The following is a 26,028-nucleotide window of genomic DNA, read 5'->3' on the forward strand; positions in this document are numbered from 1 at the left end:
AGTCACATGGAGCAACATACCAGCCAGGGCTACATAGTAAGACCCTACCTCAGAACAAGCAGACACAAATAATATCTCTCACGCTCTCTCCCTCTCACTCTCTCTCTCTCCCACACACACACACACACGACCTCCCCCCCCCCAAAAAAAACCCCAAACAACTCAAAAGTTGAATACTGTGGGGTTTCAAATATGAACTACAGCCATCACTCCAAGACTTTAGCTCTATATTTGTGAATTTCCATGATGTTCAAGGAGATGGTGTGATTACCTCAACTCTCTGGCATTTTTAAAATTTTCTATTTGCAACTAATATATGTATTTTCCCCAACAATTCCACTCTCAAGTATGTGCCTCAGAGAATGCAGTCTGTCCACACAAATACTTGTTTATAAATGCTCATAGCATCATTATTCATACAAGCCCCTGAGTAGATATAACCCAGATGCCCAAAACACCAATCAAGAGGTAAATCAAGTGGGATTCTACCCAAGTACATGCTCTGCCGCAAGAGGATAAGGCTACTAATGAGGCCACACTGGACCTGGACAACAATGTTGTGCTAGGTGAATGACATCAAATAGAGGAGCCACATGTTGACTGATTCAACTATATGATAGAATCCATCATATGAAACCTCCATCATGAAACGCACATCAGTGCTTCAGGGGCTGAAGGGGGAGAAGGAAGTGCCACAGAAGCTGTTCATGGGAATGGGACAGTGGTGGTCACTGCACAAGTCCACGAACACACTAAATCCAAAACTACACTACAAAGGGAAAGAGAGGCTGGGCACAGCTCCATAGTTGGAGGCTTGTTAAGTGTGCAATTTCAACCAAACCATGAGGTATATGCTTACAACTTACACTGATTTCTAAATCACTTCACATTCTATTAAAAAGTTTATACAGCCCAGTATACCATATATTTATGTACAGATATTCTGAAAACAGTTTTACAGAAAATTTTGTAACATCACTTTTGATAGACATAAAACAGAAGACAGAGTAATTTTTTAAATGTAAATATATTTAAAAAATTAAAACACCTAAGAAATGCAAGCTATACACATGAAAAAGTAAGATATTTATATGATGACAGCTAATAGCAACATTACCCAAAAGCAATGGTAGTGTCCGTTATGTCCAGATTTTGGTTTAACACCACAGTGGTAGTAGATCACTGTTCTTTAGGGAAATTATCTAAGGTATATAGCATGAGGAACGTATAGAACACTGTAAATGGAAAATTAATGCCAAGTAACAGTATTTTCTCTAAAAACAAATGTTAGTAAACAAGTATCTTAAACTAATGAATCACAAAATGAGCTTACTAAGGTCAAGATATATAGTCAACTTGCATAAAATTACATGTGGACATTTAAAAATGATGTTTCTAAAATATCAGTAACTCAGACTATTGGGATTTCCACAGGAGATAAAATGTCATTCCTTTTCTTTTGATGAAGAGGTCTGCTTTAAGAACATTACAATCATGCTCTTAAGAAATGTTACAGAATACTTGAGAAGTCATCATGGTAAAGCATATGTAGCAATGCATTCTGGTACCAGCCCAACACAGCATCTCTGAATGTGACCTAGACTGCATTTATGTATGACTTTGGCTTTTATTCTCCTCCACATATTACATATACAGTTAAGAATTTTAATTTCTATTAAGGGAGCCTATCACACTGATCATTTAAAGACACACACACACACACACACACACACACACACAGGTACTTGGATGATCTAATACTTTACTAGAAGTGTATCTATAGACCACAAACCAACTTTTACTTATAAATGAAATACTAAAAATTTCTGATTTGGGAGAAATGAAATACAATACAGCGAATGACTTTTCATCTCTACTGTAAAAATCCACTTTGCCTATTTGAACCGTCTCTATTCATGCAATTTAATGAGCCCTCGGAAGAGTTTACACATCTTTATACAGAATTCACATCAGTCAACTGCCAGTACTTTTATATTTTCAGTGTCTTATCAAAATATGGATAGCGAGGTTCTTCTCATTCTATGAGGCAGGGAGATGCTTCCTAAGGATCTCTTTGGACGATGCAGATATGACATCTGGGAAGGACACGTCAAATTCTATTAGTAGGTCGCCACGTTGGTCAGGGTTCTTTGGAAATGGTAGCCCATATCCAATAATTCTTCTCCTCATCCCAGGTTTCACAATATCAGTGACTGACATAGGTATGTTTCTTCCATCCATTGTTGGCACATTAATTGAGCAACCACACAATGCCTAAAGTGGACCAAATAAGATGAAGTTATTAATAAACTTCCAAATTAAAGAATATAAGATTGTGCTAGGTAGTAAAGGGTAATACCATGAAGGTAAAATTTTAACTTCCAAAAGGATTACAATAGTTATTAAACCTTTTTCCTATTGTAAAAAATCTGTTCAAGAGAAGCATAATCAAAGACAGACAAGAGTGGACAGAGAAGAAAGAAAGACAAAGATGTCTTCCATACTGACTTAGGACGTGAACAGTTTGAAGCTATCAATAGTCAAGGTGCAGAAAACTGAACAGGAGAAATGGGAGAACTTTAGAACTGAACTAAACAGGAGCAAGACCCATTTTCCAGAAGACCTTGGGGTGTCTACTAGATGCCATACAGTTCCTGTTGAACCACACAGGGACCATGAGCCAAGACTTCTCCTTCAAAATGCACAAGGAACTCAGAAATAGACATAGAAATTAGTCATTCAAGCAGAGTAGAGCATGGATGTGGAAGTGGACAAAGGTCCCTTGTGACAGAAAGGACCCACAGGTCATCCTCATCATCTGGGACTATGAAGTATCTAAACCAAACAAGGGCTACACTGGAGCAGGCACTGGGATATAGATCACACATTGCAGCTCTGACACAGAGAAACTAAACAAAGTAATAACAGCAAATTCAGGGAAAAGAAAATGTATTTGGGGGTAGAAGCCAGATTTTTATCTTTTATACTAGTTTGGAATATATGGTAGGGATATAAGAGCTATTTAAGGATTTAAACAGGGACATGAGAAGTAGTGCAAATAAGGACTCAAGGACTATATTAAGGGGTGGTCTTATGCACAATGTAATTATATACTTGTTATATAAATTTTACTCCAAACCAATCACTGTAGAACAAATGTATTAATGGACTAAAGTGGTGGGTTACCAATGCAGATCTCACAAACCACAACCTAAAACCAGAGTTAACCCAACACTGGACATAAAGTATCTAATCAAGATGCACTTAAAAACTGACATTTAAATGGTTAATATTAGTAACTAAATTTAGAAACTATGATGTCACCCATAGGAGAGATGTAATAGAAGCACTTTCTAGAGTGTTATTAAGAAATAAAATATGCAGATCCCTGGATAAGCGCCAGCTCCTGCCCAGACCGCTCCCCGAGATTAATCAGCAGCACTCATCTCTGTGGTCTTAGAATCGTAGGTCTTACTAACTTACCTCCCGTAAGCTAATTTTAGCAGTATAAACTATATTTGATCCATCTCTTTTAAATTTGGGATGTTCTTTGTCTTTAATAACAAAAACAATGTCTGCTGGGATACTATTTGGTGTTTCATCGCCTTCGCGAGGAAAAGTGATTTTGGTGCCTTCCTTCCACCCCTTCTTGATCTCAATGGTGAGAATTTTGTCCTCAGATCTGTAACTCCTTCCATCAGGGTTTAATCTTTTTCGAGAAATCTTCATCCGTTTCGTGCAGCCACTATAGATTTCTTCAAGTGAGACTTTAAGTTCATGAATGATGGGAGGGTCTTGTTTGAGACGGGAGGGTCCCACCGAGTTCCTGTCTCTTGGGTATCCATTCATGCTGAATCCAAAGGCACTGAAGGGGTCTCCATCAATTTCCATTTCTTCAGAATCCCGACCTCCACCCATCCGTCTTCCAAAGAAAATTTCAAAGGGGTTGGAACCTCCGAAAAAGGCTGCAAATGTGGCATGAGGATCTCCATGGAACGTGTACCTGAAGGTACCTCCTTGTCCATCAGTGCCTCCAGCTCCTCCCTTCAAGCCTGGGGAAGAGAGGAGCATGGTTAGGAAAAAGGCCGGAGCTCTAGACAGCTGACCAATTACAGACTGTACTGCTAATAAACACATCATTACAATTAAACAGAATGATTTCTGAAGAGCCATCCTATGTTAAAGTTTTAGCTTTTAGATCATTTCTCCAAATTCTTTGCTTTAATAATTTCTTCTTGAATCTTTGTTTCACAATAAATATGAAAAATAAAAGGAAACGGAGACTCTCTTACCTCAAAAACTGTTTTAGCATACGTAAGTATTACAAATATAAGAGTTTTAAAGATGTCAGTTAGAAAGACTCTAGTAATCGACAAAAAAAAAATCTAAATCCTAAGTACCATTATAATAAGTACAGTAGCCACAGTTAATATAGTTCATGCTGGTAGCTTTATTGCACGTCTTTCACTGTTGTTTTAAAGATTTTCATTATTTTAATCATGTGTAGGCATGTGTGTGTGCATATGAGTACGTGCACATGTGCAGGTGCCTGTGAAGGTCAGAAGCATCAAATCCCCTGGAGTTAGTTACAGATGTGGGAGCCTCCTGATACAGGTGCTGGAAATGAGCTGCAGCACGTGGAGAGAGCAGCCGGGACCCAGCCATCTCTCCAGGTCCTAGGTCTTTACTGTTTAATAACTGAAATAGAACTCTTTTTATAGGAGCATGGGAAAAATATAATAAAACAGACAATATGAAAACTGATTTCATTTTTAAAAGATGACTTATTTATTTATTTATTTATTTATTTAATGTATTTCAGCACACTGTCACTGACACACCAGAAGAGGGCATCAAATCCCATTACAGATGGTTGTGAGCCACCATGTGGTTGCTGAGAATTGAACTCAGGACCTCTGGAAGAGTAGTCAGTGCTCTTAACTGCTGAGCCATCTCTCCAACCCAAAAATTGTTTTTTTGTAGACACTAGATTATTATCATCTTAGATAGCAAGACTTTTTATGTCTACTTTATCACATCCTGACTCAAAGCATTTAAAAACAGGACTGAAATTTTAAAAATCAGGTTTTTTTTAACATGTAAAATGGACTAGTTATTTCTGTCTGACAACCTGCTTCAGACAGCAGTACCATATATGACCTTTTGCACAGAGGTTCAGCAAAGTAACATATGGCTGACAAAGATTATATTTAAAATAGTATTTTCTATCACATACCAAAGAAAGATTCAACTAAAGCCCATAAAACAATATACTGATGTTTTAGGAGGCCAATCATGGCAAAGATTTCTATCATTCTAGTGAAGCTTCTGGAGGAACCTAGAAGGATCCCTAACCAAAAAAGGAAGGAGGAAAATTAAGATTATAGAACTATGAATTCTTATATTAAACTTATCTCCCTATGTTCCTCTTGCTCATAGATATACTGTTGAAAATGACAAGATACTCCAGGCTACTGAATGGAGAAAATCAGCTAATTCTTAAAGGTGTCCTGAACTGAAACTAAAATAATTGCTTTGAAAATCAGCTAAAGAATACAAAGAAAAAGCAAAATAACATACATATGTGAGCTAATCATTACAATGTCAAGGAGGCTTAATTTTCATCTCTTACTGTATAGTTGGTTTCTATTATTAAAGGATATATGTGTTTGTACACGCACGCAAGCGCACGCTATCTCATCCAACCGTCTCAACTAACATCTAAATTTTTACCTTTATCCATGAACAGAAATCTAAAGGACCAGGAAAGACCTAATCAGAGTTCTCATCAGAGGACTGTACATGCACACATGCATGCACACAGACACGTACACTCACACGCACACATGGCAGGGTTAGCTGGGGTATTTACTGTAGAAATGGAATGACAAGTCTGAGAAGGATAAACAAAAGTTACTATGTGGCTCAGCCAGTCTTCCTTTTATAACTTTGTTAGTATGACTGTAACTCCAAATGTGAAAAGCTAATGACAGATTTTCTTACATGATAGATTAAGTATAGGCCTCAAAGTCATCACAAGGTAACTAGATGAATACTTAAATTATTTCAAGAATTGTATCCCTCTTCCCACAGGTTTCATAAAGTATAATAGCTTACCAGTTAATTAACTTGGTAAGTGAGCTTGCCTATTCTTAGCTCTCTAAAAGGCAAAAATCTAAATGCTTTGGACACATAACAGAAAAGAAAGAATAACATTTTCAGTATTACATCATAGGTTTGGCTTTTCCCTAAAACCTCTTCCCTTGCTCCCAAAAATGGTAATTCAGTCAGTATTATAGTCTGTGAGAAAATTTACATGCAGCCTGAAGTGACTTACTCATCAGAGCTGACAAAAGTGTGGCCTTGAGTTTCCTAGACATCAAACGGCCAACTATGGAGTCCAGATAAAGAAGGAAGCCACAGTAATAATGGGAAATCATACCAAGATGCCGCTGTAATATGACATGAACTGCCTGCTGTCTCCTGCACTGCTTAACACTTGAACTCTACCAAGCATGCCATCAGCCAGATAGTTAACCTTAATCCTGCACACCACAACTCCCAACGGAAACTGTCAACATACAGCTGGATTCTCTCTGCTCTTTACAACCTTTTCTGGACACTGTCTAGTCAGGGAACAGACTCTATATTCCACAAAAATTAAAAGCTCTGCCTGAGCTTTTAATCAACTAACCAATTTAATATGCAAAAACAAATAGATCTCTGGGAAACTACCCATAGCAATGATGTCTCTTTGTTAATCTGACAAAAAAAATATGAAAAGAAGAAACACTAGAGAAGAATTAGAATTACAAAGAAAGAGCCATGGACCCTACTACCAACTCCTACTTTAAGGAGGCCTAGTGCATAGCAGTGTTTGTCTTGTAGCAAGACTCCAGAGTTACAGAACAAGGACCTTTAAACAGGTTCACTCACAAGAAGGACCCAGAAAACAAAGAGATCCAGCTGACTAATGCATGGAAGAGAACGGTGAACTAGATGAAGGCCGCACTGAATACTTAAGTTGGAATACATCAGCTACTGTCAGCATCCAGAGATTACTGAATAAGAAATAATCAACAAAGAAGGAAGAAAATGAAGGCTAGAAAACCTTTAGACCTCTAAAGGTGTCCTGTGGGGAAATTTTTAACTTTTATATTTTAGAATGCATTTACTTATGGTCAGTTGGTCTATCGGTGGCATGTGTGTGCCATGATATGTTCATGGAGGTCAGAGGACAGCCGTCAGGACTAAGGTCCCTCTGCCCTCCATAAGGGTCCCAGGGACTGAACTAAGGTCCACAAGCACCTTTACCCATTGAGCCGTCTCTCTGGCACTATAGAGAAAAATAATTTAATTGTTTAATACAAACCTCTGTTCATATCCACTTAACCAAGCCTAAAAGTTTAGGGCAGAGAATAATTCAAAACCCAATTATAGATTTCTGTAGTTCCATTATTGTTTTCAAATATTTCAGCTATGGAGTAAACTGACTTATTATTTAATATGTAGATTACAATACAAAATTAATTTGTATACAGTTCAGCTGTAATAAATTTACTGTCACCACAATCCATTTGTGGGATATTTGCACCACTTTCAAGAGGTCTCTATTTTTATTTCCTGCTTATTCCTATATTCCCACCTCTGGTCCTCGGCAAGCTAGCTCAGCTATCTCTTTAAAGTTGTCTTTTCCAGGTAGTTCACGAATTGAATTACATAATATATACTGTCTTTTGTATCTAGAGTCTTTCATCCAGCTTATTTTTCCAGGTTCATCCAGTTGTGACATATTTCATTAAGTGGGTCCTTTTAATTGCTACAGAGTACTCCATTCCAGCATATACTCCTTGTTGATCCACTTCCTAAACCATGTGACGTCTGGATTGTTTGGATGCAGGAACCTTGTCTTACTGTGAACAATCAGGTACATGTCTTTGTGTGTGCAAATGTTTTGTCTTGTTTTCTTTTTATAGATTCCCAGGAATAAAACTACTAGAAAATATAGTAACTTTAAAAGCTATTTTATTCACTTTTTAAAAAACCAAGCATTTTAAATTTCAGATGTTAAAAGAATTTCACAACACGAATAAACAATATTAATGGTTCTCTTAATTCCTAGATATGGCCAGTCTAGATTTTTGTTACTACTGTAGACGCCTACAGACCCAGGAATATAGGAAAGAGAGAAAGGACGAAAGCATCCTCATATTCTCAGAGTACTTACAAGAGATTGGGGGGAGGGGGGAGTATTGACAGCAGTGGTTCCACATGATTAGCTAGTGCTGTAACACTGAGCTACACTCCTCCTGACCCTAAAGAGCTTTACAGCCACTCTGTGCTAGCCTACCAAAGAGTAAACAACAAACAAACAAAAAACCAGAAAAGCTCAGTAATCTTCACTCTCCTGTATTTTCAGGTAGCTAGTAACTACAGAATATTACTGAATAATACATTTCAACACTTTAAGGAACCAAACCTGCCTCGTGCTTCTTTTATTGCTTAAAGCACTTATCTGGGCTAAGAACACGAAGAATAAAAAAAAAAAAAAAAAAAAAAAAAAAAAAAAAAAAAAAAAAAACAAAAAAAACACCGGGTATATAGATAATTGTGATTTAGTTTTTGAAAATTTAAGTCACTGGTAATGATCAGTAAAAAAAAAAAAAAATCAAAGTAATTTGGGGAGTGGAGTGGGTGGAATTACTCAAGAAAAGCACTGCCAAGAGAAAAACTTAAAGAACTAAGTATACCATCTGGTATGCTTGAAAACTCTAAAGTCAAACACGTTTAATGAGCCTGAATCCTATGGCTTAACACAACAGAGGTGCACTCGAGCAGTCTGTACGATGGATCCACATGACCTGCCTTTACACAGCGGCTTTCTGGGAACTCACACGCCACTCCACCTTCTCAAGAGGGGCCAGAGTCCTGGCAACGTCTCAAGAGCCTGGTCGCTCCTGAGAGGTCACACCATGGCATTCTCAGCAATGTGGCCACAGGGCCCAGAGACTGAACTGTCTACATCTTGCTTTTCGTAATTACTCACTTTTTAAGAACTTGACACTACAGCCAAGGCAGCAGCATAGATGTTCATGCTTGGGACCCTGACCCAAAACCACAGCAGGAGGAAAAGAACCCACCACTGCTCTGGGTTGTCAAAGTGAGTAGTCACTGCGTGGCCCTGTTTGAAGGACTTCTAATTAGGGAGATCTGGTGTTTGAATGCCATAAACAAAGAGAAAGCAGTATGTTTCCATAGCCATCGTGACGTAAAAGACATTAGGCGAAGAGTAATGCAGAAGGACTTTAGTATCTGTTTTTTAACCCCAGAACTCATATGAACTAACGCATGGTTATCTCTGCTGCTGACTGACAATTTCAAACTCCTACTTTATGGCCACATTTACAGACATTTATGGAGACGCTAGACAAACCTGGGTTCAGATTCAGAATGGTATAAGGAGATTCTCAAAGGCTACTGTGCTCACTGAGTTCTGATCTCAGAAGGCAAGAAAAAACATAAGGCTGAGTGAAAAGGGGAGCTGTCTATCATGCTTCCTCTTCACCCAGATAGCAAAATTTCCAAAAGAAATAGTTAACTAAAACAAAATCAGTCATTGCTCCAACTAGGTGGCCATTTTAGGTGGGGGGGGGGGGGGAGAGAAAGGGGGGGGGGTGTTGGCATAATAGTAACTATTTACAATTAAGCTAAAAACTTGTTCTGGTATTTTATGACATCAGGGAAATTCTTTCCTCTCTAGGCAGGTTGCCAAACCAACTAGAAGCTAAATGCCTGTGCCTTCTGCTTCTACGACACACCACTCCGTCTCGTTCAGTTTCAACTAGCGTCGCTCTAAAAGGGTAAAAAAACTTCTTGTTTTTCTAAATAAATATAAATGGCTCAGAATTTGAATTGCCAATCTTAAGATTTAAAATAACTGAAGAGTCTATTAATTCTGGCAGAAAAATCATTAAAAACAAAACAGGTTGCATAAGACTTTTAAACAATTCATTTACAGGCATGGGAATTTACGGTTTCTTTTAAAATATAAAATGCTAAAACCTTAAGTCTAACAGAAGAATATGAATAATACAATATTCTAAGAAAAGCCCACAAAGACAAACATGACATTTCATTCATAGCTCATTCAAATAATCAAGGATTAGACTTTATTTTTAACCTGTTATTTTTCTTTTTATTTTAGTATGTCTGGTGGTCTAATTTAATAATAACCAGAAAGCTGAGAAGAAAAAAGGTAAGATTCACAGAGAGCCAAAGGAACAGAAATAGGCAGCTTACCTTCTTCGCCAAACTGATCATATATTTCTCTCTTTTTAGGATCACTCAGTACTTCATAAGCTTCTGCGACCTCTTTAAATTTTTCCTCTGCTTGAGGAGATTTGTTCTTGTCCGGATGAAATTTGAGGGCTTGTTTTCGGTAAGCCTTTTTAATATCTTCATCTGTAGCTCCTTTTTCAATTCCCAAAATGTGATAATAGTCTTTCCCCATTTCGAATGCCTTGAAATGAACTTAGATCTCCCTTTGTAAAAGAAAACAGCGTCCCCAGGCTTAGCAACACAATGATTCTGAGAAAATAAAGCAAGCTGGGTATCTTACAAGTTAAAGCAAATGGGCGATTCGGCTCAGCTGTCCAGAGGTAGCAGGCAGCGTCTCTATTTAATGCCTTCCCCAGCAGCTCACTTACAGATAAATATACACCACAGGGAGACGGCCTCGGCTAGACCCTCCCACTTCAACTACGTGTCTCTGTACTTTCTAGAACAGCAAACGCTACAGGACGTCACTTTCCCAGCGGCCTCTAGGCAAAGTACTGAGCTGTGTCTCTCCTCCTCCGCGGTTAACTATTCCCTCTCCTTCTTTCTGGCTGTACCCTTTATATCCTGTGGATTTAGCAAACCAGCACAGAATGCCATAACTACATATACATTTACTCATTAGAGGTAGAAAGGCAACAGAAATAATTATAGCCATTAGGCATCCTGTGTTAACCTGATTATACAGAAAGAAAAGCCTTGAACTTACAGTAGGTATTCTAACTTCAAGTAACCTAGCTGTAAAATGTGCAGAATTAAAATATGAGGTGTTTGCATTTAAAATCTTCAAATAATTTGGGTCATTTTCAAAATTCCTGGGGTCTATTGATCTGAAAAGTGAGGGAGTCATTGTATAAAATGTCACATAGTAAAAAGGCCATTCTAACACTGAAAAGCAGGATTGCCTATGTTCATCACTACAGTGAAGCAGAAGGCCCAATTCTGAGGGGGTCTTCATACTGCAGGGAATGGAGGGAGAAAGGATCAGATCTCAACATGCTCACCTGAGTGTAAGTGTCACCCTGGACCAACTTAGGATCTCCTTACACTAAGAGAGGCAGTTAGTTAACAACTAGTTTCAAAACACATTTCCCCTAATTTTAAGTATTTACATGGGGTGGAATTCTCCCTATCTTTTTACTATTCCCTTGTACTATTAGTGTATTTCCTTTTAATCCCTTAAAAAAATATAAGTTGCTATTTGTTGTAATTTTTTAAATTAATAGTTTTAATCACTTTTACATTTATATGCTATTTGATGCTTTCTTATAAAATGTACCTTGAATAAATGAGAAATATTTTGAATGTAAATAACTCATCTTTTATCTCTTATGTGGGTTTTCAATCTGTACTGGCTGGTTTTGTGTGTCAACTTGACACAAGCTGGAGTTATTACAGAGAAAGGACCATCCTTTGAGGAAATGCCTCCATGAGATCCAGCTGTAAGGCATTCTCTCAATTAGTGATCAAGGGTGGAAGGGCCCATTATAGGTGGTACCATCCCTGGGCTGGTAGTCCTGGGTTCTATAAGAAAGCAAGCTGAGCAAGCCAGGGGAAGCAAGCCAGTAAGTAACATCCCTCCACGGCCTCTGTATCAGCTCCTGTTTCCTGCCCTGTGTGAGTTCCAGTCCTGACTTCCTTTGGTGATGAACAGCGATGTGGAAGTGTAAGTTGAATAAACCCTTTCTTCCCCAACTTGCTTCTTGGTCATGATGTTTGTGCAGGAATAGAAACTCGGATTAAGACACAAATCTTATTTCAAAAATGTTCCCATTTCTAGGTGAGTACTGAAACTCAAAGCTTTGAACACAATTACTAGTCAGTTACTTCACTCCACCACTGATGTCCAGCCACCATTTTTGATATGATATTGCAAAGATGGATTACTAAGACCATGTCCAAAGAAATGTACTCAGTCCGTATTGTATTTAAAAGCCCTCAGTGTCTGGAAACTTAGGGACGGGGGCATTGCCGATAAAAGGCAAAGGCAATGGCCATACTTGCTGACAATACACTGAAAACTCTATGGCCGCAAGGAACGAACTGCCCTCTGCATCCCAGCTCTTGATGACAAGGCACTTCTGAAGGCTTTTCTCAACTCCCTCCTACAACTGGGAATCTCTCACTCTTTGCCTTCTACAGCTACACAGCTTAGTGAGCTAGTTTCATGTTCTTTAGTCTATCAATAAATATCAAAACATTTTTTTTCAAATTCCATGTTCCAAAGAACATAGGAGAAGTTAAACATCAAAAGTCACCACAAGACTGCTACTTTGAAAGTTCATACCATTACATTATAAATATCTACCTGCTGATAAAGGTTTGGGGGTGTAGATATGAGAGAGATTATGAAGAGAAGAGAAACTACAATTAGTAAATTTAATTGCAATTTGAAATTGTATTTTGCTATTTACTGGCAAGATGCCATGGAGCTATAATTCTCCTCTTTTTATTACAAGTATCTAGTCTGCTGTATTATGCAATAGTTCAGGACTCATGAATTTATTTTTTCATGTATATCAAAAAGCTTAAATATGATTATTTTATCAATGTTAACAGCAACAAAGTTTTCATGCACAATAGTATGTTAAAGTGAAATGCTACTTTATCTTAATGACACATATGCCAGGGGAAATTAAAAATTTGAAAGTCATTTATTTTGCTCCTAGCACTTTAATCAAACTTTCTTACTTGGGATACTATGCTTTAAAACCTACACAAAAATGATTTGTACAGAAGATAGCACTTAAACCCCAATACCTAGAAGTAGAACACACCATTTAACTGACTCCATCTTTTTCTAATTTGGTTCTCATTTCTACATTAAAAAAAAAAAAAAACTTAGCTGTTTTGGTAGTTAATCCCAGAATCTCAGCACTCAAGGACTGAGGCAGATAAAGGTCAGTGTAAAGCCTGCACACAGTGAGCGAGCTCAGGGCCAGCCTGAGCTGTGCAAGAAAACCCTGTCCTTGATGTCCTGTGACGAGGACAGAGACATGGCTGACTCCTAGGACTACTCAGAAAAGGTCAAGTTGAAAATGAGGTCACTGAGAAGTTGAATCAGAAGAACGGCAAGTTTTAGGCCAGCATAGGCTACAGGAGAGAGACCCTGTCTTAACTGATTGATTAAGATCATCTCAAATACTGTAAGAGGGTTGTGAGCCACCATGTGGTTGCTGAGAATTGAACTCAGGACCTCTGGTAAAAAAGTGTTCTTAACTGCTGAGTCATCTCTCCAGCTCCAGGGGTAGACAAAAGTGTAGCTTTCACTGAGTGGTAATATGCATGTCTTGTATCAGACACTGGGTTTAATTCCCAGGGGACTGAAAGGAAGAGGAAGAAAGGAAATTTACTGTGGGACTAAGGAACATTTAAACAATCATTTAAGTACTTGTTAAAAGCAGACTCTAGAGTCAAGTTGTGATGGTTGTATACGATTGGTCCTAGGAAAGGCACTACTAGGAGGTGTGGCCTTGTTGGAGTAGGTGTGTCACTGTGGGCGTGGGCTTAAGACCCTCACCCTAGCTGCCTAACAGTCTTCTGTTAGCAGCCTTCAGATGTAGAATTCCCAGCTCCTCCTGCTCCATGCCTGCCTGGATGCTGCCATGCTCCCACCTTGATGATAATGGAATGAACCTCTGAACCTGTAAGCCAGCCCCAATTAAAAGCTGGCCTTATAAGAGTTGCCTTGGTCATGATGTCAGTTCACAACAGTAAAACCCTAAGACACAAGCCTTTCTGGGTTAGAAATCTGGTAATGGCACCCTTCAGTTGTGTGGCCTGGGATCTAAACTCTATGTCTCTTTGTTTCTTTATCTGTCAATGGGGTTAATATCAACTTTGTAGGGCTGCCATGATGATTAAATATATTATGCACTGTATTTAAATATCACTGACACTGTGAAGATTAAAGGTGTCAGATACTTTTAATGATTTTATTATATGAAATCCAAAAACTTTCTTTCAGAAAACAATCATATCATGTGTAATAATCTTATTTATAAAATCACGCACACATAAATGCAAACGAAGCTATGTTTGGCTCTTTCCAAATATTCCTGTTAATATATGCTATTTACAAACCTGGATTCTGGATTCCCAACACTTGAGAGGCAGAGGCAGGTGGATCTCTGAATTAGAGGCCAGCCTGGTCTACAAAGTGAGTTCCAAGACAGCCCAGGTTGTTGCATAAAGAAACCCCATCTCAAAACAAACAAACAAACAAACAAAAACTAAAAACCAAAGCAAAACAAAAAAGCTACAAATGTCTCAAGGATAAAGACATGGGTATGTGTGTATTTATTTATGCTCTTGGTTTCTGATGTCAGCTCTGCCACTTAAACAGGTAAACTGCTCTAGAGTTAAATTTAAAAGAGTATAATTAATCCAGGGGTGGTAGTGTAAACCTTTAATTCCAGCAGAGGCAGGAGAATCTCTAAGAATTAGAAACCAGCCTGGTCTACACAGTGAATTCCAGGACATCCAGGGCTATGTGGATAGATCCTGTCTTAAGGGCTCTCTCACAAACAAAACAAAATAAAACAAAACAGAAAACCCACAAAAATACACTGAAATGTATGACATATACATAAAAATTTTACACTATTTTAATCTGGACAAACTACTTTGCTATCAGTGAAAGTCTGCTGATAAAGTCTCCATTTACTCTGGATTTCAGTTTGCAAAAAACACTTATCAAAACAAGTAAGCAACTCTCAGACTGACCTCAAAGGACTCAGACACCCCGGTGGTGTGCCATAAGCCAAGGTTCCTTCAGACCTAACAATTCAGGTCTGAATTTATGACCTTTCTTACACTAAGAAACTCTTCTAAGTCTTTCTAATAATAGCAATGATATAATTGCTATTTGGAAAATATTTTCGTATGCTCTCTGATATCTATGCATATATTATATGTGCACACATTCGGTATTTAAGCGAGAGAAATGTTCATAAAGCTTTTCTTTAATTATGGTCTAACAGTGAGCTATGACATTCTTTTGCAAGTTTTTTTGTTTTATTTTTATTTTGAAACAGGGTCTTCACTATATAATGCAAGTGGGCTGTGAACTCATAATCCTGCTGCTTCAGCCTCCCAAATGTTAGAATTACAGGCAGGAGCCAAGAGACCCAACAGCTGTGATAACAACGTTTACATAAACATTGTTCCAGTGTTAGCACAGCAAGTAAAGAGCAGCAGTCTGTGTCTGTTCTACTGTCTTTCCTATTTTGGGTGTATCGAAATTATTCTAAGAAATCAAACTACTAGTCATCTAATAATGATCATATCCGCCGGGCAGTAGTGGAGCACGCCTTTCATCCCAGCACTTGGGAGGCAGAGGCAGGCGGATTTCTGAGTTCGAGGCCAGCCTGGTCTACAGAGTGAGTTCCAGAACGGCCAGTGCTATACAGAGAAACCCTGTCTCGAAAAAAAAAAAAAAAAAGTGATCATATCTTACTTGTATATATTATACTTTCCTTAAAAGCTTGTAAACACTAAGAGAACTGTAAGTTTGGAACCCAGACTTCAAATTTCTAACCCTTCAGATTTTCATAATGGCTAAAATGTCAATAACTTCTATCATGGTTTTAACTGCAGCTTTATTTTAAAGAAAAAAATTTTAAAGAGATTTTCAAATCAGTCAGCTCACAACCAGCTTTAACAATAGCATCAAGGGATCTGATATCCTCTTCTGGTCTCTTCAGGAATAGGCACACAGGTAGCATCCCCCCAAACACACACAAATAAATAAAACATAAATCTTATTTCTTTTAAAAGCTACTTTGACTTTGTGGGTACAAGAACTTGCTGCCAAGCCTGAAAACTTGCTTCAATCCCTAGGATCCACATTACAGGAGAACCGAATTCTGTAAGCTGTTCTCTGACAAATACACGGTGGCACACGTATACCTACACGCGCACACAAACACAAATGTAATTTTTTACAAAGAAATGTGGTACTCGAGCAGGAGGGGTCAAGGACACTTACAGAAGACCTACAGAGTCAACTAGCCTGGGCCCACGAGACTGAACCACCAACCGAAGAGCACGCAGGGGCTGGCCTTAGGTCCCATACACATTTGAAGCAGATGAGCAGCTTGGTCTTCATGTGGGTCCCTAACAATTAGGGTTGGGGCCGTCTTGGCCTCTGCTGCCCACCACTGGATCCTCTGCCCCCTAGCTGGACCTCTGGTTGGGCCTCAGTGGGAGAGGATGTACTTAGTCCTGCTGTGACTTGATAGCCCAGGATAGGAAAGTACCCATGGGGAAGAGGAGCGGGGTTATGGGAGAAGGGGTTTGTGAGAGTAGGACAGGGAGGAGAGGAAGGATGGGGCTGCCATATGGATATAAAGTGAATGAACGAATGAATGAATACTCCAAGTAGCCTGTGTAGCATAGACGCTCTACCTTCTCTCCTCATTGCTGGAAAAGGGAGAAGGCTAATTCTGTTCCATTGTTTGGTCATTCAAATATTACAGGACAATTTTAAAACCTGTGAAACTTTTTAGTTTTCTTAGCAAAGTAAAGTGATTTTTAGAAAAGTTTTATTAATATTAATATTTTTAACTGTCTAAAAAGCATTTCTAAAACAACCCCAAAAGGTCAACAGAGATAGAAGGTTACCAGATATGATTCTCTGGGGACTACTACTGTCTAGCTTGTCTAAGTACTTTATCAAAACAGGTATGTAATTCCTAAAGTTCTCAATTCCTAAAGTATATATACATATACATACTTAAACTGATTGATTTACTTATCTTCAAAAATATATAAGGTAAAATTTAAAAATTTTAAAGATAAGCCTTTTTAAAATAAGGTAAAAATAAAATTGCTTTAAGTGGCTGATTAAAAACTACTAGAGTAGGCAGATGTGGGGACACAAACCTTTAATCCCGGAGCTCTGAGTCTGAGGCCAGCATCATCTATATACTAAGTTCTAGGACAACCAGCACTATGTAGACACATAAGGAGAGGCAGGTAGAAGACATGGGGCTGCCCCTTGTGAACATGAGGCTCTGGGCCAACACTGTGACCAATTGACTACCCAGTTTATTTCGCTATTTACAGCTATAAAATGATTTCATTATATCAGTACCAAATTTTACTACAAATCACATTATACCTATTCAGACATAATCAAACTGATGCTACTAAGGAGATTTAACCATAATTTAACCAAAGACTTATTGGCAGCTATCAGAAGTATTATATTTATGAAAGGGAGCAAACCCATCCTATAGTATCCACCAACTGCTATAAAACTGGATGTTTGCCTGCTTAGTTCCAAATACAATGAGCTCAAACTACTGTTTTTGCCTACAGAGGGTACAGATTTAAAAAAAATTAAGATGCCAAAGATAACTGAAATAGTAATGGTATAAATGTTTTAAAAATACAGTCTTTATTGAACCAAGATGACTCAGTAAGTAAAGGTCAATTGCTACCAAGCCTGATGACCTGAGTTCAATCCCCAGCACTCACATGATGGAGAAACAAAGTTCTCTCACAGAGCTGTTCTCTGACCTCCAACATCATGCACACATATGCACACGCACATACTAAAAAAATTACACATGCAGTCTTTTTGTTAACTGGACTAAGCATATCAATACAATACTTATGATACCCCACTGGATTAGATCATTGTCTGCCTTGTGAAGGATCAACAGAATAGAAGGCACACAGCCAATGGCCCACAAGGTTTCCGCTGTAAATATATGAGACTTACTGTCTATCATTCCTCTTACCAGATAGTGGTAGAAAGTTAAATCCAGGGTTGATGGTCAATAATGCCTAAAATATGAACAGACTAGATATTAATGGTAAATGTTTGCTGACTCCCATGATATATAAGATACTCCTCATAAAAGAACTTTTAAAAAGCACTAAACAAAAAAACCCCGCTATTTGCAAAATTCCTTTAAAATATACTTTATACTATAAACCCTCATAATGTAAAAGTCAACATCTTTTTTTCTTGACTAATGGTAAAAATAAAATTCGTAGACTGACTCTCAACCTGGGCAAGCCTACCAGGGGGGAATTCTTGGGGTGTACGCTACCTGTTTTCAAAAGATAGTGTAAGTATTCTAAATGGTTAAGAAAGACTGCTGCATAATCATACTTCTTTGGTCAGTTTGATCATTTATATGTAACTCATCAATCCTGACCATAAATGACTGGCCATTTCCCTCAAATCAAATTTCCTTTCTATAACTGTGGCAGATGCTGAGTTAGCAAATTCTGAATCATTATTCATAAGGGAAATACAGGCTCCTGCTAGCCTCTGGTCATGTTTTCATCAACCACCCCAACACATAACTTCTTTTTTATATGTATTCATACTTACAGATTCCTATTTTATATTGTTGATTTATTGATACTAATTCATAGCCAAAAGCAGTATTAACTCATGCGTGAATGAACTAACACGTATTTTCTCTTTTAGGTATATCATAGCTTCTTGTACTTAGAAACACAAGCACTTCAGCATTGTGCTTGGGATCATTTATTGCTGAAATTGATTTTTTAAAAAAATCAACAAAAGTGCAAAAACAACAAGAACGCCTACTAAATAAACCTAAAAGGATTTACTTATAGTAAATCGCTAAAACGGGAATATAAAAGACCTGACACGGCAGAAATGGCTCAAGTGTGGTGTAAGTCTGAGGACCTGAGCCCACTCACACACTCACATCAAAGCGGCCAGGCTGTGAATGTCTGCAGTGACAGTGCTAGGGAGCAGACGCAGGCGGATCCTGCATGCTCACTGGCTCTGCCCTGCACACAGCGAAGCTTCAAGCTCCAGGTTCAGTAGGAGGCCCTATCTCAAAATTTAAAAAGAAAGAAAGAAAGAAAGGAAGAAAGGAAGAAAGAAAGAAAGAAAGAAAGGAAGGAAGGAAGGAAGAAAGAAAAAACAAAAGGAAAAAAAAAAAGGAGAAAGAAAAGAAAAACCCCATTTTAACCTCTGGCTTATGTGTGCAGACCCAGAAATTAAGTATATACATTTTTTTTTTTTAAAAGAATGCAAAGTCCTACTTGTTCAACTTGAAGCTGGTGTGCTATTCTGCATGTGTGCATCTTCAAATGACCCCAAATCATTTTGAAAACTGAGCTGGAGATAAAAACTTTTGTGAAGTAGGAACATTCATAAATACAGAATTGTCAAGAAACAAGGATTAACTGTATAATGATGTACCAATAAAGAACTATGGTCACAAAAAAAGAAAGGAAACAAAGGAAAAGAAAAGAGGCTTCAGAGCAACAGCATTATTGGAAACACCTGCCCCAAATGGCATGCCTTTGACATATTTGCTCCATATAAAGCAAGTGTGTCTTTTACTCCAGAAACTCTCCACACAGCTTAATCTCTGCTTTGAGCACTGGCCTCTGAGAACTGTGCTGCTGTGGACCCTGGCTGAGGCTAGGCTCCTCCTACTCCACACTTGTCACTGGATATCTACTCACACTACATAAATCTATGCATTTTCCACTACATTGTGATCTCCCAGAGTCCCCCTCCTGCCTTCCCTACCTGAACAAGGCCTTTGCATAACACACTATAAACTTTTGCTGAATGAATGAACAGAAATGGATAACTCCAGGACTTACAGTAAGATGTGGATGCCATAAGGACTGGGGAAATTTTAAATAGATTCTGCACAATTTTCCAACCAGCTAGATGTGACATTAGGAAGGGTATCGGATGTCAGGGTCTGCGTTTAACACAGGTGTGCACAACTTACTAATCAAAGAAAATTTAAAAATAAGACATTTGAAGGGAAAGTCAAGTTCATTGCATGTATGCTGTGGTTCTGGTAATAAGCCCCTACTGACAACAGAAACACTGCCCTAAGAGTTGACACTCTATAGAGAATAGAATCATAAACAAAGAACTAGAGCTTTAGAATGTAGAGTTGGGGCCAGCACTGATGGGTGCACTCAGTGCTATCTGATCTAACAGGAAGTCTCCACTTGTGACTTGGTCAGGACTAAGCTTTTTACTCAGGGTTAAAAACAGAACCTAAGAATTGAGATGACAGGAACATTCATGTAGTTAGTTATTCTAAGTACTGTAACTTATGTTAGGAGTAAAATGTTTGCTAGATGGATGACCTATCTGATCATTAGGTTTTTCCTATCCCAATCATTCAATCCATTTTCTAAGGAACTACAGAACAGGACTAGTAGACTACTAGAAATAACTGGGTGAAAAGAAATGCAGGATGGGCAGAGTGACTCATGATTGCACTGACATCTATGCACTAAGAGTATCTCTGCAAGGGTGGCATTTTTATTGTTTACTGGGCATGCCCAAACTCCAGTGCCCAGCTCTTTTATGGGATTGAAAAATTGAAGAATTACTGCATACCTATTATAGGTCAATCATCAAATCAATGTCAAGTTCAAGGTCAACCTGGGCCGCACAAGGTCCTGTCTTAAAAAGAAGAAATAAAATGAAGAAAAAGACTCCATTTGATTCTGAAGAAGTATTTATATCCTTAGTTGCTACAACTAGAAATGACTATGATAAATCACAGAAAAACAGTAACTTCAAAATGTTTGTGTAAAAAATTTAATTCCATTTTCTCTCAAATTTGCATCTCTTTAAATATATTTTCAAAATGAAATGAAAACACCAACTAATAAAACACAATACAAAAGTATAGAGAGAATCAGAAGGCAAATTCCAAAATGACCACAGTGATAAATAAAAAAATCATGAAAAAATTTCTACTAAAAATAAAACTTTTATCTCAAGTGAGTCTTAAATCTCATATCCACCAATCTTTACTTAAGGATTTTTCTGGTAAAGATCTTCAGTTTTCAAATGATCTTTTTCCAGGAAGAAAATGTTATAAAGGAAAAGTAGAGGTCCTGATTACAAAAACAAGATGATTTGATTCTACACATTAAATATGTGAAGCCACTGGTACCTAATATTAAGGCATGAACCTCTGGAAAAACAGGCCTTTTTAGTTTTATGATTATTTCAAAATCCTCTCAAACTATTTAACTGTTCATTTTAGGGCTCAATTTTATGGCATTTGAAAAGCTATTTTCTTATAAAGTACAGATAAAAAAACAAATTTATTATATTCTGCCTCCTTAGCAATACACCTAGAACTCATCTTTAAGAACTAAATGCTCAAATACTAGATGTTGAATAAATATGTAAACACCAAGCAAATGTGGTCAAAATACATGTGTGAAAATGTCAGATAGGTTTTATTAATATTTTGAATATCCTGTTTTATTAATATTTTTAACATATTCAATGTATTAAAAATGTGACTTTATAATTGTACTATAATTGTATTAAAATATTTTTGCAATAAGAAAAAAAGAAATATGGTTCTACCTTACAAAGCTGATAATAGTTCTGGTAGACTATAAACTTGGTTCCCTTATCAGGATATAGCTCAATGATGAGACTCTTACTTGTATAGGAGGCCTGGTTTTGATTTATAACATGGTTGGGGAGAAAAAGCTCTTTGGCATTTTAAAATTTTTGTTTATTTAAGCAGATAGTGAATCATGAATTAAGTAGCTTTACCTCAAAAATGGTTTGGTGATTCAGAGCTAACGGGGCAAGGAAAACACCTTTCATAGGATGGATTCCTTTGAGTTCAGGCTAGCCTGGTCTATATATTGAATTCTAGGAAAGCCAGGGCTACCATAGTGAGAACCTATCTCAAACAAGGAAAAAGAAAAATTAGCTTCTCTATGTGTATGCTGGGCTACCTCCAGTCCCAGACACTGGTTAAAATGTTGTTCTCTACCCTGTTCCAATATTTATATTAACTTTTTATTTAAAATGTGCATATGTGCACATGTGTATAAATGCACAAATGCAGAGGCCAGAAGCCCTCAGGTCATGTGCTGTATCAGGCTCTGCCTTACTCTTGAGACAGGCACTCAATCTACAGCTAAACTGGGTAGCCAGCAAGCCCTAGTGACCTTGTCCCTGCCACCTGCCAGACATAGTGTTAGCGGCCTGTCAAGTAACTGTCCCCAACTTTTTATAAGGATTCTGGGAATTTGAAACTAAGTCCTCAGACTAATTCATCAAGAGCTCTTACCTGATGAGCCATCTGTAAGGACCCTGAGTTTTTACCAAGACTACTTGAACATGTGATTTAAAGTGTACTACAATCCATAGACTATAATTCCTGATCATAAGAATACCAGACAAATTAACATACTTTAGGGGTTCCAATTTGCACAGCACTATATGGTTCCTGAAGAGTTCAGAAATGTCTCTTCTGAGAATGGCAAGGCAGGTTATGATCACTATGTAGATGAGAAATCTGAAACACAGGTAGCTCAAGATAAAAGAAAAAAATGAACTAACATGTAGTTTGGGTTTTTCAACATTTATTTACTCAACAAATAACTAGACTGCCAACACAGTGTTAAGAACTGACACTGATGGGGCAAAATCGTTGTTCTTCAGCTCACACTCTAATGGAAGGGAACTAAGAAAATAAACACAGGACACAGATAAACTCTATAGAGCATGGTAATAAGTTAGTGGTTGCTGAAGGGCACGATGTCATCACAGTGGTCTTCATGGGAGCTGAGGTGAGGTCTGAATGAGGCAGTCAAATCAAGCATGTCAAGGGCTATAGGGCATCCAGGTAGAGGAAAGAGTAACAACACAGACTGAGGGACAGAAACCTTGGATATTAAAGTGGACAAATCACTGTAGTAGAGGAAGATACCTGATGACATAAAATGTTTCTAGGTAAAAGGCTTTAAAGTGTAATTGGAAATGTATAGGTGAGATCTGTCTCCAAGAAATCATGAAAAGATGAATTGTAATACAGTCAGAAAGACGACACACTTGAGCTATAAAAAGGCAGGTAAGAGTATGGTCATTCGATGGTATCTGTAATGGCTATTCCTGGTTGTTAACTTGACTATATCTGGAATGAACTACAATCCAGAATTGGAGGGCTCACCTGTGATCCAGATCTCAAGTTTCTGACCTGAATCTTGGCATGGAGATCTTGAGGCATAGTGGCTGAGGGAAGGAGATTTCTGAGTTCAAGTTCAGCCTGAAACAAAATAAGTCCTAGATCCAGGCTTGGTGGTATATACCTTTAATCTGGGCCACACTTTCTGCTGGAGACCCTTCCCTGCTTGCACTTACTTGCTAGCACATCTGTTGGGTTCTACTTCTCCAGAAGACCAGCTGAAACGAACCTTGTGGGACTGAGCAACTACTAGATTCTTGGACTTCCATTTACAGCTGACCATTGTTGGAGAGTTGGACTATAGACTGTAAGTCATCAAAATAAATCCTCTCAATATAGAGAGACATTTCATAAGTTCTGTGACTCTAGCAAATCCTGACCAATACCTCTCTCTCTACGTTGAGTATGTTACTTTTGAATCCTTATATATAGTTCTGTACAAACCTTCTTAATTTTATTTTTTTTCAGACAGGGTTTCTCTGTGTAGCCCTGGCTGTCCTGGAACTCCATCTGTAGAACAGGCTGTCCTTGAACTCAAGAGATTCACCAGCCTCTGCCTCCTGAGCTAGGGATTAAAGGGCACAAACCAGCATCACCTGGCTAATTTTAATTTTTGAAAGATTGTTTTATGTTAGAGCGTTTTGTTTTTATGTGTATGTGCTCTGTGTGTGGTAGGAACTGAACCTTGGTCCCCTGAAGAGCATCAGTGCTTTTAACCAATGAGCCCTCTACAAATTCCTCACCTTTTTTTTTTTTTTTTTTTTTTTTTAAGTGAAATATAAACATAGAGGAGCAAAACTAAAGTGCTCCCCTTTGGTCTGGGACTACAGTGATGGTAACTTGGGCCAGGGCTGGAAGCAGCAGGGTTAAAGTGTTGGATCTTAGAACATATACTGGCAAGAGACAATAAGGTCTTCCTGATGGCCAGAGAAAAGGCAGGGACAGGGGTCAAGAAGTTCAAGGTGTGAGCTCAGTGCCTGAAGATCTTTTCAGTTATCACAACTGGTGGTGCTTAGGAGAGATGGGATTGGCACTGAGAGCAAGTAGCAGCCAAAGATGCTGCGAAATACTGTACCATGCAAAGCATACAGCCAACAATGATCCAGTCCAAAGTCTCAATAGCATTGAAGTTGATTAGCCTTAGTCTAAGCTGGGTCCAATGTATTCCATTCTAGAACACCCACCCTTCCAGGACTACATACAATGTCTTAAAAAATTAGAAATCAAGGTCCTTTCAATATTTAGAAAAAACCTAAATAATGATAATATGGTTAGAGGAGTAAATAAAACTCTGAATTACTTCAACCAGAACATCTAATTAGTATACAAATCTAATTAATGAAATAAAAACATCAATTACTGATGAGTAAATGCTACTTGCTAGGCAAACTTTCTCAAAATACGACTGAAATGCTCTCATTAGCTATTTTCCTACATATTGCTATGATTAAATCTGTAGCCCAATACCTTTACTGTTTTTCGAAATCCACAAACACTCCTAGGTACCTATGAGCAGGTTAAAAAGGACAAGCTGAGCTATAAAATGGCTACGACAGAGCGGGTTTTAAGAAAATCATGCTGTTTGTATTTGCAAGCACCTGACTTGGTAATTGATAGTGGGTCTTGAACGAGCGGGCACATTTGTTTCCTAGCTTCTGGCTATCAAAGCCGGAGGCATATATCTCTCTCATTCTAAGACTGGGGATAAGAAAAATGCTGCTTAGGCAGATTCGGGGCGGGATGTCATAGGTTGGACAGTCCACTTTAACTTTCTTTCTTAGCTAAAGTGGGGGCAGGGGTCACTGTGGCACACTTAAGTGTAAGCAGAATAGGGCCCAAGAACCCTCATCCACCGTAGTAACTGCTAGCATTAGGCTACAACACGCTCAGGGATGATCTGGAGAGATGTGGTTATTGGCATATATAGCAAATATTAGAAACTGCCTCCCAAACCATCTAGTCCAGAAATGGAAATTCAGAACATTCCATTTATCCGATTACCTGCAGGGGCGTGGGGGGTGGAGAAGACGAAGTCAAGCCAGTGTGTGTCAAGAACACGACATGTTCATTCTATGGGGCACACGGCATGGCCAAAGACACACAACGTTAGGTGTCTAAATACTGAATTCGCAACACTCACGTTTTTAAGGGACAAAGGGAGGTCATATTTTCACCATCCGCTCGCCCACATTATTTTACATATAGTCTGCTCGAGAACTAAGGGCCCGGTGGTCTGAGTTCATCCCCGCTTGTGACCGGCCGGGCTGGAGGTCACAGGCGGCGGCAGCTCAGCGCCCCGGAGCATGCTGGGCTCCCGCCGGGCCGCAGACGGTTCCGCAGCGTCGCCGCGGTCGCCCCGCGCGGCCCTCGGGCTCTGCGGCCGCGCGCTCGCGGGACACTGTTGCGTGACGTCCACGCCCGACGACGTCAAGCCCCTCACTACGGAAACACGTTAGGACACTAGCTCCCTGATCCGCGACGGCCTTAAGTTTTCTACAAGCGCGGGTTGCAAACGTCCGGGACACCACAGCCTCACCCCGCCGAGGCGAGGGAACAATAGCCCGCAATCGCGCGGAGAGGAGGCGCCGGGATAAACCGTACTATCGTGGGCTCTTAGTCAAGTCTCGCGATAGTCTCCGCCGGGCGTCCCTTCGCAGCAACGCCGCCAACCGCGTGTCGGCTCGGAAACATCGCGGGATTTCCGTCTCCTAGT

General features: G+C 38.7%; 1 protein-coding gene across 9 annotated transcripts; it reads right to left on the bottom strand.

Moving 5' to 3' along the window:
• Window positions 1–1,008: 1,008 nt before the first annotated feature.
• On the bottom strand, window positions 1,009–26,016 carry Dnajb4 (DnaJ heat shock protein family (Hsp40) member B4). 9 transcript variants are annotated; one of them, XM_076933415.1, is made up of 8 exons: window positions 25,456–26,016; window positions 23,301–23,620; window positions 22,542–22,646; window positions 20,708–20,773; window positions 18,084–18,129; window positions 10,300–10,541; window positions 3,484–4,052; window positions 1,009–2,274 (listed from the first exon to the last, which is right to left on the bottom strand). In XM_076933415.1, the coding sequence occupies exons 6-8, from the start codon at window positions 10,508–10,510 to the stop codon at window positions 2,041–2,043; spliced, it is 1,014 nt and encodes a 337-aa protein (XP_076789530.1). In that variant the 5' UTR covers window positions 10,511–10,541; window positions 18,084–18,129; window positions 20,708–20,773; window positions 22,542–22,646; window positions 23,301–23,620; window positions 25,456–26,016; the 3' UTR covers window positions 1,009–2,040. The 9 variants fall into 9 exon arrangements, with proteins under 9 accessions (XP_076789530.1, XP_076789531.1, XP_076789529.1 ...); XM_076933416.1 differs by lacking the exon at window positions 23,301–23,620; XM_076933414.1 differs by lacking the exon at window positions 25,456–26,016 and having other exon boundaries at window positions 23,301–25,289.
• Between the last annotated feature and the right edge of the window lie 12 nt (window positions 26,017–26,028).

Source organism: Arvicanthis niloticus, chromosome 4 (genome assembly GCF_011762505.2).
Source record: "Arvicanthis niloticus isolate mArvNil1 chromosome 4, mArvNil1.pat.X, whole genome shotgun sequence".
Lineage (NCBI taxonomy): Eukaryota > Metazoa > Chordata > Mammalia > Rodentia > Muridae > Arvicanthis > Arvicanthis niloticus.